The sequence below is a fragment of the Opisthorchis viverrini genome (assembly GCF_000715545.1).
Source record: "Opisthorchis viverrini unplaced genomic scaffold opera_v5_112, whole genome shotgun sequence".
Taxonomy (NCBI): domain Eukaryota; kingdom Metazoa; phylum Platyhelminthes; class Trematoda; order Opisthorchiida; family Opisthorchiidae; genus Opisthorchis; species Opisthorchis viverrini.
The window spans coordinates 472,901-487,242 of record NW_008751770.1 but is presented as its reverse complement, the minus strand read 5'-3'; the positions used below and the strand labels follow the sequence as shown (position 1 = coordinate 487,242).

The window sequence follows — 14,342 nt, the reverse complement described above, 5'->3', positions numbered from 1 at the left end:
AACCCCTCGAAGAAACAGTCTTGACATCTGCTAATTTTCACTCTTAATATCTCTTGAATCTGCATCTGCGACGCACTTTGAAAGGGAAAATTGTGCCGTTTGATTTATGTTTGTCGGATCACAAAAAAAACCCCAAGTACTGGGTACATCGTCAGCGTAAGACTAACACATAGATAAAACAACTTCGTACGAGTGATTGACAACCCCACCTGTTGCTTTGACTGCATATCGCCTGCCAGATAGAGTGAAATGGATCAAATTCTATCCATCCTAAGCGATTCAACACACAATAAGTGAAAATCATTTAATGGATGAATGCAATTCGGAAGGAAGGAAGCGTTCAGCTGTAACACCCTTCCGGTGCCTAGCTGCCATGCCACCAGAAGGAAGCACGAGGGCTGGGATACTCCCAGGTTGCCGAAGCCTAAACAGGGGAAGTCGAGTGGCGGATTCGAAGCACGGACCTTCTGGTCGGTAAATTGCGCTCTAACCACTTGGGCCATCTTGCCCAATTCATTACCTATTTAATTTGTGAAGTGCTAGTAGAACGGTCATATTGATGGATTCACCGAACAGCTACAAGCATTACGCTGGAAACAGTGAAGTGTGTCGTAAAAAGACGGGATACAGCAGACGGATTTAGGAATTCATATATGGTTAGCCCATGTCAGTCCAAATAACTGAGTCGAGACTCATACGTCAAGAGGAAGAGGGATAAAGTAGGAAGACAAATATCAAACGGTGGTTGGTCTTACCTAAACAAGCTCGCACAACACTGAAATAATGATGCCGCCTCAATTTGATGGTCCTGTCCAAGCCTAGTCTTACAGTGGCAACCTTATTATGAGGTTAGTTTCATAAAACTGATTGGTGTTCCCTATAAAGCGAGAATACTGCACTGCTCCAAGCCAAGTGGTAATGGTTCCGAATTACTGCTATGTGATTGTTACGGGAGTGGCCACCCAGAACATGATGACCAGATGACTACTTCACATTTTATGGAAGCGAAAAACGGATGTCGACTATATTGCTGTTCGTCACATCTCTTATTCCCTGGTTAGTTATAAGAGAAGGAACAAGTACAACCATCCGTGTTGAAGAATCACCAGTCGAGACAAGGCTGATACTACAGGCGTGGGAGATGGTGAAGGGTCTCATTTTTGCACAAAATACATGACAGACCGCCGCGACACAGCTAAGAAGCCCTGTGACACAGTCATCATCTGGTTGGGAGCAAAATTTCCAGTCACGGTGTGGATCGACCAACATGAAGCTCGTTCATCTCACGTTTTCGTAGTTTAGTGGGCATGAGATATCGAGCATCAAGCGCTACACCTACGAACATAGAGAATGTTTGACCTCATCAAACTAGAGAAGTGGGTGACTGAGTCCTGATATAAATAAGAACACATATACATTGTTGTATCCAAAAACCAACACGTGCGATTCCATGCAAGAAGATTCCCATCCCCAGAAGTTGTATCGAAACAAAAGCAAATGTATGCATGACCACTGCGCCGATCGAACAGGTGGTTTCTGGCATGCAGTCCTAACACACCAACGGCTATGCAAATGCGGTCTCATGGACAAAGGATGAAGTATGTGGATAAAGTCACAGTTGGCCGTGAACAGCACAGCACACAGAGAGGAATCAGTAGCAACCGTCACTGTAGACATGCGAAGGTGCACCTACATACAGACTTAAAATCCAATAGGAGTACGGGGGATGATCAGCCAAGGTGACTTACAAGAGTTCTAGTGTAGTCGGAAGGGGCTTGTGTGTTTTTTTCAATTCGATCAACGTTCCTCTGAAGTAAACATTTTCGAAAGCACATACAAGGCTGAACCACAACGGTGTAATTCAAGCAAAACATGGTAACTCGGCTGGATGCAAGTGTGCATCCCAGTCAACTATTCCACGAGGCACTGAGTGAGACAAGAACGAAACTCTCCTGGATTTCACCACAGAGTCAGAGTGTAAGTGGTATTTCTCTAAGGTAAATGATACCCAGTGCTAGAATTTAGGCCTCAAAACAGAGTCTGTTTCATACAGAACAGATTTGTCGTCTCGACGGACTATCCTGTTACGGTCAACTACAACCAATAACCTCACAGCAGCTTGGGCAATATCAAGAGGCTTTATAAAAGAAACCTTACATCAAACTAAAACAACATATTCAGAGATACACTATCCATCAGAATACTCGTCGTTTCAGATTTTTGGAAGAACAAGTGTTCCCAACCGCCCTATGTGACTTACTGTAGAAAGGTTTCACGTTACTCTAGATTTGTCTGGGCGATTTGCAAAGAGTGTTACGCAGTTTTTCGCAAACGAAGTGACAGCTGTCTGGAGACTGTTGAACAAAACCGACATTGACCATACAAATCGACTGCAAAGTACTGACAACGTACATCATACCGAAGTCAGTGACCAGCCACCACAAAGTACGTTACGATGTACAAGGGTATTTTCAAACGCAGGATGTCCGTACTAGCCTTAGGAGATGTAGTTTCATTTGTATTTGTATTGACACTTTACACACAATTCCAAGCGGTCATCCCAACAGATCAGTAGCTAAGGCGATTCAAGATTCGAAGTATGCGTATGATTCGTCTACATTTGTGAGTAGAAAGCATTCAGAGTGATGTGAGAAATCACTGTTCAGCGCGGCTGTCAAGAATAACCGACACAATCAATTAGCTCAAGAGGAATAACACCAGCATCTTCACCAGTGTTGCTGATCGACGCCATCACGCGACCATTTGGAAGGCATAGTAAAGAATGCAAAGAAAAAAGTTAGGAACCAGGTGCAAAACTCCATACGTTGTCAGAGAACAATCAGGATTAAACCGCTGAATAGCACTGAAATGAACACAACTTAGCGTCATGTTGGGGGTAAAGCATCTTCAGTGGGACAGATCTAACCATCACACCGAGAGCAATGCACCAGTAATAAACACCGTTACTTAACTATCACCATGAGGATGTTTCAGTAGAAAGGAGAAAGAGCAGTGAAGGGATTTACTACAAGCGACCTTATGTCCCTGTGGAAGACGATCCAGAACAAGGGCATCTGAACTCCCGAGCAGCAGCGAGATAGATACATGCGAATATCACGTAACCATCGGTGTGACTGGTCGAACGTTCTTCGCCTGCCTCACCCAAAATAGCCCACCTCAAAACGACAGGCAACCTTTAGTTAGGCGGTCCTATTAGAAATCGAGGGCACGCTCATCCCTGGGAGTGGTTACGTGTCAAGTACTCTATAGGCTCTAACCTTGTGCAAGGTGAATCATAGGCATCGCAGTGAGAAAGGCACGAAGATCCCACAGCACTCAGTTTGGCGGTAGCCGCCTCGATTTCGCGTTACCAAGTCCGGACCTGTCCCCTGCAGGCGTTTGGCAACAAAAGTTTGAGATTGAAGATAGTGCCTTCCTTTGAAGGCGATAGCTGGGCATGCGTGATATGTCTTCCAGTTACCTTCGTCCGATGAGTTTAACTGGCTATTCTAGTGATTCCGATTAGTCACCAAGTAATCGTTTGCGTACCACTCCGTTGCAAAGAATCTGAAACCAGCTAACGGTTGCGGAAGCCATCATCATTGTCAGCTGTAAGAACCGCGTACTTGTCCTACATTGGTTGTAACTGCCACAGTTTTGTCCACCGATGATCTGAGGAGGCGAGGTAGGGGGTTATGGGGAACACATTTGCTCCACAGACAATACCATACTGCCTGACGGTCCAGAGTCAAAGGCAGCTTTCAGAACGAGAAACGCAACCATTGTTGGTTGCTGGAAGCAGTGTCACTGTTCCAGAGTTTGCCGTAGGGCGAAGATATGATCGATACATCCTCTTGCCGGACAGAACCTAGCTTGGTTTTCAGGGATCTGCCTCTCCCTTGTTCAGTCAACCTTCGAAGGATAAGACCAGAGAGCACCGGTGATGCCACAGAGAACAGACTGATGCTACGGTGGTTTTCCCAATTTTTACCATTTTTTAAAGATAGGGGTAGCTGTCGACATGCCCCATTCTGCAGGCACTTTCTCTTCGTACCATGTAGCACCAATAAGCTTTGTCAGATGGATCGCCAGAGGGCTAGATGGAAAACGTTCGGTCTTGGTGCATTCCCACGTTTTAGCACGGATATTTCGTACTTTATTTCATCTTCCGAATGGCTGCGGAAATACTGATGATCAAAATTTGAATCCAATTATTGTTCTCCGGCCAAGTTTCACAACTCAGGCGAAATATCCCTCGTGCAGTCATATTGTATACACCGTATCGCGTAGCGTCTTTGAAGTCATAAGCCACAACACGACAGGCATCAAGATGATATCCCCACGGCTGGAACGGTCAGCATGATGATTAATTGGCCCGATACGCCTCGAACGCATTTTTACCCAGTCTAGTTAAGGCAAAAGACACAAGGAACCACTAACGTCTTCAAGTACCACTGATGGAAGCTTACCTAGCCCGATGACGTTTCAAGGTGGAAATGCCCCTTCGTATTCATAAACTTAGAGGATCTAAACTCAGACCATGGCTCGAGGTAAACGGGAAGAATGAAAGATGTAAGCATAGAAACCGGTGGTCAACTAAACACTGTCCAACGATCAAGGCGCTGACACACACGGAGTATCGGATTTCCAATATTAAGTTTGAGTAGCACACTGGAAGATTATAACCTGAGTACCGTTTTACGAACAAGCTGGAACGAATTTCGTGCATTTTCCGATGCAGTAGCTTTCTCCAATCTGAGCTTACTGGTTCTACCGCTCCCTTCCATCTGCACGCAAACTTCCTTTGAATTAACGTTTAACAGACCGTCTAGCCAATCCATCCTGCCGTCCCGAAATGATAGCAACCGTAGCGATCCTCTTTGGTTAGTTGTATGTGCTCGGAGACACTAGATACCAAGTTTCCAGCGTCAGGTATGAAAGCTTTCATCCTTTTTCTTTTACCATTCATTTACTCTGAGAATCGTTCAGCTGAAGCACCCTTTCGGTGCCTAACTGCCATGCCACCAGAAGGAAGCACGATGGCTGGGATATCGCCAGGTTGTCCAAGCCTGGCCAGGGGCGGTCGGCTGGGATACGCCAGGTTGTCCAAGCCTGGCCAGGGGCGGTCGAGAGGGAGATGTCGGGTTCGAGCCCCTGAAGAGGCGACGTTCAGACCATCAAAAAGCAGGTTTTGGTACGTCTCTCTGATTCGTGATTGAGGAATCTTTGCAACCTATAAGAGCGGAGTTTGCTCCTTAGACCCATCCATGGAATTCGGTGAAAACCTACATATAAATTAGCAGACGTATTGTAGGATCATCGGCAGTCGAATATTGAGCGCGGTCACTGGTAGCTAACTGATACCGAATAGGTTAGTTGAGCAACTGACGCATGCCGGGCAGCATAACGGCATCCACCGCCCCCAAGTCCAATACTGTTGAAGGACAGTTCACAATTGTCATTGCACCTTGGTTCTAGGCTGAACTAGTCACCAAATCACGCTTCCAATGAACTGAAGGGCTCCGCTTGTTATTAGGACTGTAGCTTAGCTTTCCGTGGTAGATAGGATGGTGACTATTTATCGATAAAGGGTGTTTCCACGGAATCACAGTTTGTTAGAAACTACAAACAAATAACGGATGGCATTCCGATTGCTGTAACTCCTCACGAAAGCGGAGAGACGAAGAGAGCACAGTGCTTAAAGGTGTCCAATCAAACAACAAAGCCTCGGTCCGAAAGCTGAAAGCCATACAGTGACTAACAAGTTCATTACCAAGCTCGGCAGACAAATCAAGCCACCTATTAATACGGTCATGATCCTACATAGGCTTGCCTTTAAAAGACATAAGACAAAAAAATAAACTGATGCCTTACAAGTTGGTTCCAAAAAATTTTGACAAAGGGCAAAATATGAGATGTCGTTAAACTAGAGGTCCGAGTTAATCTGATTTATTCAGAATTGTGTGCACAAACCAATGCAAATTCGGAATCACGTTTAGCAGCCGTTGTTGTCAATTCAACTCCATGGCTACAAACGCACAAACGAATCGTCCATGAGGCCGTTCTCTAGGTTTGATGGGGACTCTCACTCACTGGAAATAACTCATTTCTTTCTCTCCGATAAATTTAACACACTTCACAGTTGCGAGTTTAGCATCGAATTCTCTTCGCGTTTCACTCTCCTGAAACTAGGTGAGGCGAAATCGAACTAATTTAGCCGCACCAATGCCCTAGTTGGATCGAGTTAGTTTGGACCAAACCGATTCATGTCCTGATCCTGGCCACAGTACTCAAAGAGCTACAATTGCATGACCATTATCATCAGCTTGGCACACGAGTTTACTAAACGGAACTTCTAGCAGAAACTGTCTTAGTTACACATTATGTGGACGTGGGGTATGCACTGGAGAGGACATTAGGCACTCTCAGATTGTAAATTGGATAGTGGTGACGGCTTTCACCTTTACTCTCACTTTATATTATAGGGATCGAAAGGGAGTAGCTACACATTAAGGGCAATAAATAGAATGCAAAAAGCCATATGGTGAGACACTGTTCTCCTACAGGTTATCGCTCTTTTGACTGAAACCGAACGCATGTTTTCCGTACACAAACGAAATGGTCATTGCGTTCCAATCAGCTATGGAGCGTGACGTTACAAGATGCCTTAGTTATACAAACACCGTGAGGCAGCTGCGCATAGAAGCAAGCGGGAAGGATGGAAGCACGATAGCACGCAGGTAAACGTAAAACAACGATATATGGAATCGTTCGTCTTGAAGAAGCATGTGGAGTAACTGTTAAAATAAACATACTGGAAGAAACTAGTGGACATGTGTGTTTCAAACACCCTGTTCGTTCCTATGTAGCGTGACTGTCAAGAGCATAATAGAATAATTGGATGGGTAGTTGAATAAAGGGAAGCATAGATGAGCCTGTATCATAATCAAATCACAGGATACATGGACCTGTGGATCAATGAACTAGAAGATGGCCTCTAGATATCATCAAATTTATCCCCGTATAGTTCATGTTTCAGATACGAGAGCTCATATTGAAAAAGAAAAATCAGTTCCAAATTGATTAGTGTCCCGTAGAAAGCAGTGATAAGAATCGCGAATCAAAAGGAAGATTTAGTGTCTAGTTTGGTCACGAGTCCCTTCACAACGGAGCAAGAAAGAGCATATAGCATTGAGAAAAGAAGTAGTCTGCTCTGGATAAATCTTCACTCGTTTGGAGGGTTGTCTTGTTCGTAATCGTGGAGATGAGACCGTTAACACCAAGCCACCAGTAGAACACGGTGAATACTGAGCAGCAGGCAAGTTCCGTTCTGGTTTCACTGAGCCCAGTGAGCACATGCTAAAGCCTTATCAATCCATTCAGTAGTTCCATCGCCTAATGGAGCGCAAACTAGAGGTTACCTGTAGAATGGTAAAACAATACCGTGGTCTGACAAAAGCGGCTCTTAAGACCCAGTGATGCGTCTTTCTGACGCCACAGGTAGTGGAAATAAGAAGATGCGCTCTTTATCTTTGTTACGCGGGTGTTGACTCCATTCGTCATATTGGTACCAGGGTCGTTCAGACTTCCGAATTACCCTAAGATAGTCTTAACGGCTTGGGCCTCTGTGCTTACCGTACATGTTTGGTGCAGTCAAGAATGGGGATTTGGTATGTGTTGCCCAACCAGCCAACTCAAACCCTTAATTCAGTCATTCAAATAATTCAATTAAAGTCCTAGGCTTTAAAATTATACATTTGTTTGAGCCCTGTATGTCTTAGGACAATCCTCAAGGTGAGTATACCTGAAAATGTAGGGTTGTCACACGGAAGCTGTCAACAGAAAAACTGTCAAGTGGCTGAAACATGATTTTTTTCACATTGAGGACATGTCATAGTGTTGCCACTCAGAGCTCCTTGTTACGTACATTAACTAATAAAATAGCCGGTTATGCAGCACAGTTAGAGAATCAGATAAGGATTACATTTTTTCACACAGAAGTTCGTCACCCTTGACACGATCGCTCAACTCCACGGGCACGTGTGCGCACGGTCTTAGTCAGGTTGCACCAGCACAGTAGAGTAGCATAGTGACACAGTTGGGAGGAAAACTCTGTATGTTTTATTGGTTCGTAATTCAAACAGGATTCATCGCGTCCTTGCACATAACCACTTCATTGACCTCCATAGAAACCGTGTACAAAATCAAGAGGACTTCTTGTCATACACGTATTTGAACAAGATTGGGAGAACTGTGTTCCACTGGCACAATGTAGCCTCTCAGTATATTTCGACTGAATATCCCACACTCCCAAATAGGACTAGGCTGTCAGAGACCCTCCAAAGAAAACGCAAATCGGCGGTGAGCCAATTAGAGTTTCTGCGGTAAGTGCGCGGATGGTAATGCTAGCAAACGCCAATCACCAAAAACTTTCAACATCAAAAACTACAGGTATGAGATCCTATGGTTAACTACACCCAGATATTTCTATTGCTAATAAATAAATACGCCTTCAGGTCCATGAAGGCAACTGTACTGTAAGACGGTGACCCTCTGTTGACCACAAAAAGGAAGACATGGGTTTCAAATAAAGCCATTGGTCCCCTAAGACAACAGAAAAAATCCTCTTTACAAGCACTGCTCTCTAAATGTGACCAGCGTTCAACTATCGTTCTGAGGTATGCTTGCATACGTAGCAAAAGACTTACGTTGACTGTTGATACGGGAGTACTCAGTGCTGTTTGTTGCAGTAGCTATAAAGAAAAGACAGCAGGAAGCAATAAGTACACAACAAACATGAACACCGTCAGAACCAGGTGCACCAAGTTCAGGCAACAACCTCTATAAACCCTTATCTACGATGAAACACTCCTTGTAAGCAACGGAAGCAATCTGAATTCAAACAGGCAACTCTGAGGCCCAGAAAGCTGTCCAACTCCTTCCTGTAAGAAAATGGATTCAAACTGTGAAGTACATGTAGTCGCCCACCATTTCGTCTGAATTGTAATCACCTGCTATTGATGAGCGAATTCTTACCAAACACCATACGACCGTAGAATTCAGTTTTCTAGCTTGGTTTATCATGTAGATCTAACTCGTTAGGAAGCTGAACTCACTTGTGACTGTTCAGATAATCGGTCAAGTTCCCGTGGACATCTCTGAGGATCTGATAGGTACCAACCGGTGGCAAAGATTACACAGTGGAAATGATCAACGGTGGAGAAAGTTTTGACAATTTTCTAAGCTTTTCAGCCAGAAGTGAGCCCTGAAACTGCATCTTGCAGTCAGTTTATGCAAACCACAAACCGTTATCCATAGAAAACAGCAAGGAGATGTTGTGGCAGCACTGAACTTTAGAACAACTCCCTGTTGTGGTTTTATTTTTAATGTTGTGATTGTGTTGCACTATTGGTGCAGGCAGATGGAAAATTAACTACATCGTTGATGTGTCCCACCTGGCTGAACTGCACCCATGGTCAGAAGAGAACAGAACAGTGTACCGAAAACATTGCCTAATAAGAGGATCCACATACCCAACCGAGTAGAATTTGTCGCTAGGCTATCGCGCGCACACAAACATTTGCAGAATCTTTTCCGTTGCAACCGCTCATGAAATTCCCATCCAAAGGTGACAGTTGTTCGCAATTTCATAATTGCAATGACTTTTACAGAAACGGTTCACCGTCGAGGTTCGTTGCTGTTGATCCAATTAAGAAAATGGTGAGTGGGTGATATTCAGCTAGAATCATAGCAGTGAGCCGTAAAAACATGAATCTTATGAATATTAATCGGACTGATACACGCCCTGGGAACACTTTGTTTGCCGGTATGCACTACAAGGGGGCTGGGAAGTAGTGTCCGGAGTGGTGATTGCTCAGTCCCCGCCGCTTCCAAACACCGATATAAGAGCAGGGATTGAGAATCGAAATACGAAAACGGTTTTCCTGTCCAGCCACGAAACATGTGGAAATGATTTGACGAGATAATTGTGTAGTAGAAAATGTGCATGAATGAGTACTTTAAATGTTCGGAAGGAGAGAGCGCAGCGGACAGTGAGACGAGTGAAGTTGGTTGGAGAATTGAGAAATGATTAAATCATGAGGTAGGTTGAAGTGGCATAAAGGGTGCGCGATAGCAACACTTCCTCGAAGTTCTGTGGTAGACATTTTGACGTTTATAATGGTAACAGGGGTAATCACTCTTAGTTACCAAATTTCCATAGTCAGATATTACACCAATTTTTCCATGACCATAAACGTATGCACAACAGAGACCTCAATCAACGCTTTCTCGAAGAGGTTGCAGAGGAGCCCGCTCACTTTGGAAGGAGAGTACAAGTAACGACCGGCGATAAACTAAGACAAAACCAAAGAGCTGCGATTACAAATCTACCTGAAATCGCAGCAAGTTAGGGCGATTATAAATGATTTAATTAGTAAATGATACCATAGGCTTAATAATGAGTAAATTGGCCAATGCTAACTTGTTTACTTCGTAGGTACCGCTAGATCATACAATCCTAACCTGAAGGGCCGACTCACAGAATCGTGCGTTATCATGTGCGCTACCAAGTACAAAAAGTCCGGTAAACATGGGTGGTGACACAATCATGCAGTTAGACAATACATTACGTCCAACGCCACCTTCGGCGCCTACGCATAGAAACGAATTTTTGAAGTGCACGCTTCTTCAGTTGTTTGAATAAGTATTTATTCAGAAAGTTCAGAGCTGACGTTTGTGACATAGTTTTGCGGTTACGCGTGGAATGACTTCTATCACACCTAGAAAAGAAACGAACATTTTCACAAGGGACAAAAAAACCATGACAGTCACCCTTCCAGAAGCCAGTGATTTGGCATGGACCGATGTTGTGAGTCAGCAAAAATCCAAAGTAAACTAATGAACATTAAAATATCAGTCTCAAGATTTCTGAATTAAGGAGGACGGCCCACGAGCGGTTTCGCCATTCTTGGGGCTCATCAGATAGGCGCAGTCTCCGAGTTCCCCTCAACCTTATGCTCTACTTGAAACCAAATTGCTACCTGAGGAGCCCCAGAAGGGTGAAACCGGTCGTGGGCTGTCAAAGAATGTTCAGTAACCTTATGAGTAGTGAACTACATGTATACATGCATCGAGATATCTCAAACATCGTACCAAATGAAACATGAGGCGGCCTGGTGCAACACATTCAGTTGCCTGAAAACATCACAAGCAAGAGATTCTGCTGGACTCCAGGTGGGTCTCTCGCAAAACCAATGAGTGCATTTCGCTAAAGAAGATGGGACAAGAAACACTACGAACATAGGAACCGGTTTTTTTTTCAATACCTGGTTTTTTCGTTTGGATAGAAAAATAACGAGTTGCAGAAACTGAAGGAATCCAAATTGTTATCACACAATTTTACGGCTTTAATGATCGAGCATGTGATGTCTTGATGAGTGATCCTACACACGCATTGAATGATAATCCTACGACTAGCTAAGCATTCAGGACGACCATAAAACGACAGATGAGCGTATACTCGTGAACAACAAAGTTGGGACGAAAGGACATTGTTACGTTGTTTTAATGGGAATGTTGTTCCCTTTGAAGTCAGCACGAATAAATAACACCATCCCCGGTCTTGTAAGTCATTAAACACAGACCTACATCTACACAGGTGAGTCATGCGTTATGACACTACCAAGCCGGTAAAACGGCGAATGCTGATTTCCAACCATCCCAGCCATCCGAAGAAAGTGGGATAGAAAAACGAAAAAGCGGAAAACTGTTTCAAGTCCTGACAACAGACAAACCTGCAAATTGGCCAGAGGTATAATGTCGCCTGCTTCAGGCTTCTGCCAAACGGTTTCCCGATTACAGCTGTTGTAATAGTAATTCCGTTGGGCCTTCACATCGTACAGTTCCCACCATTGGTTGGAAGACATCGGTTTGCTTGAAAGAGGGAAGTGCATATGAAGCAAAAAACCGAATGAACAAATGAGAAAAGGTAAAGACACGAAATATAAGTCGAACCTAATATGGACCGATCCTCTGCAGTCAAGAAACGCGAGCTATTTTATGTTCAGCGTTTATACTAGGTCCACTAGGAGGTGCCGCTTGAAAGTCGGCAATCAACAGTGATAATTTCAGCGAACCTCCATTACTGGCGTGTTGTAGAACATTTCCGATTCCTCTCAAATGGGACATTTGAAACTCGGAAAGTAGATAATCAGACCGATGTGACGAATGGAGATGTGCCCAGTACAATCTTGCATCAAAAGCGAAGCAACATTATTGGTGTTGCTCACCTGATGCATAAGTGACATGAATCAAGTGTACCTTCAGAATGCGTGCCTATCCCTAACAACGCGACCAGAAAGTGCGTTAGTCTACAGAGGAATTGGACCAAGTAGACCTGTAACAGCAAAGTGAACTAGTCGAAAATGGTCTCCATGGGTTTCTTGGTCAACCCCTTGAAAGGTTATTCAGTACGATGTGGTAGCAAGACCGAGGTGCCATGTAAAAAGTTTGGCATCGAATCGGATGTCTCATATATCCAAGCTGAAGGATCTAGTGGATCTGAGAGTCGGCATTAGGAGAGTACAACTAACGTACTGTTCATTAAACCTGCAACACGTGAGGCCAATCCGGTCGGTGGCGGCAGGATAAAATAAGTAAAGTAGCACAGGATGAGAAAAGTAACTTAGCTTAATGTGAGTCACATTCACGAAACGCAAACCATCTCCTGAATGAATAGATGGTAAGTGACAAGAAAACTTCACTGAAGGAGTAGGAAGGATTAATTAACACCATTACTGACAGCAACACCGGAGAACACTGGCAGTTCATGGTCGTACAACCACGAATAATGGAAAGAAAACATGGGAGAGGGATGGGAACTAGGATTAGCTTACCACAAACACCCGAGGCACCTACACCTCCAACATTCAGTCAGACAATCTGGACAGGAGCTGACATCGGTCAGCTGCCATATTGTTCAGTGTCTGCAGTCGAGCACCGGGAAGGTTAAGTGGGTGTCATCCCGGAAGGCGAACAACACCAAACTTCTTGAGGCACCTTACATTCCCTTCTGTCAAATTCTGCCCGCTTCTAGGTTTTCGCTACACCTAACTAAGGAAAACAACGGTGTTGTCTGCAGACGCTAAGAGAAGGATTAAGATAATATGGACAGAACTTCGAGAAAGAATACCAGTCTCCAAAAAACGGATTCATGTTATTCGCTTTGTGACGGGATTAGATAGTTGCATTAGATAGGATACAAAGTACAGAAGCCTGTGTGGTCATCCTAAAAAAGTTCTGGCATGCACGCCAGGTGGAGACGAAATATTCCGACATAACTAATTAGTGAGCAGTTAGAAACAACCGCCAAAATCACTCCAAACTTTTGCCATTATACTCTTTGTTCGTGCTAAGCATAGGAATCAGTGGCCACAGGTCAGCACGCCTGTTGAAATCTTTCACTTCGCTCTAGTTCAAACATACACAACTTCAACTTGAATCAAAACTTTTTAACGATCCATTTCTGTTCCATCCGAGTACGGAAATCAATGGATAAAGCATTTTCTCACTCTGCAGGAAATGCCAACGAAGTGCAAGGTAACGACTCACATCGATGTATAGCCCAATGGCGGGTACATGTGTATGCCACACTTGACTCTCGACATACTGCATACGTATAATATATAAGTATGTATGCAAACGAACTGCTGTATAGAGTTACAGGACTGAAATCTACACGCCAAAGCACGCTGTCATCTAAATCAGTCAAGAACTAAATTCTACTGGCCACATGGAGCAAAACTGGTGACTCACATTTCCTTATCAGGCGGAGGATCCCAACAACACTCGCCCGAAGACAAATTGACATACATTGTGCGATGGGTCTTCGGATCCAGTAGCTCAACCCATTCGAATCTATTGGTAGAAAGGTGGTTTTTTATTAGTTTTTGGGAACAATCTGAAGTCACAAACGGAGAGCCGGCGGAGGATACAACACTCGCCCGAAGACAAATTGACATACATTGTGCGATGGGTCTTCGGATCCAGTAGCTCAACCCATTCGAATCTATCTATTGAAAGGTGGTTTTTTATTAGTTTTTGGGAACAATCTGAAGTCACAAACGGAGAGCCAACTACCATAATTTGAAAGAACTCCGAACCTCTGCAAGCAATCTCATTCCACTTCAAACTAGCTGGCTTGTCAATACAACATATTAAACAGATTTTAGCGCATCACTATATACATATATATATATATATATATATATACTATAAGCAAACCAAAATGCTGGCATAATCGGAAATGCCAAAACAAATAGTCAAATGTGCTCACACCTCGG

At 43.9% G+C, this 14,342-nt stretch overlaps 2 protein-coding genes across 2 annotated transcripts in view; one reads left to right on the top strand and one right to left on the bottom strand.

Annotated features, from left to right (window-relative positions):
* Nucleotides 1-14,342, bottom strand: part of T265_13875 (hypothetical protein) — a gene marked incomplete at both ends in the record, with an annotated part of 54,316 nt that overhangs the window by 26,545 nt on the left and 13,429 nt on the right. The window contains 3 exons of the mRNA XM_009170943.1: nucleotides 8,709-8,753; nucleotides 11,796-11,934; nucleotides 13,816-13,917. Of these exons, the coding sequence (XP_009169207.1) occupies nucleotides 8,709-8,753; nucleotides 11,796-11,934; nucleotides 13,816-13,917 (286 nt within the window). The remainder of the gene's footprint in view (nucleotides 1-8,708; nucleotides 8,754-11,795; nucleotides 11,935-13,815; nucleotides 13,918-14,342) is intronic.
* Nucleotides 11,119-14,342, top strand: part of T265_13876 (hypothetical protein) — a gene marked incomplete at both ends in the record, with an annotated part of 8,402 nt that continues 5,178 nt past the window's right edge. The window contains 1 exon segment of the mRNA XM_009170944.1: nucleotides 11,119-11,235. Within this exon segment, the coding sequence (XP_009169208.1) occupies nucleotides 11,119-11,235 (117 nt within the window).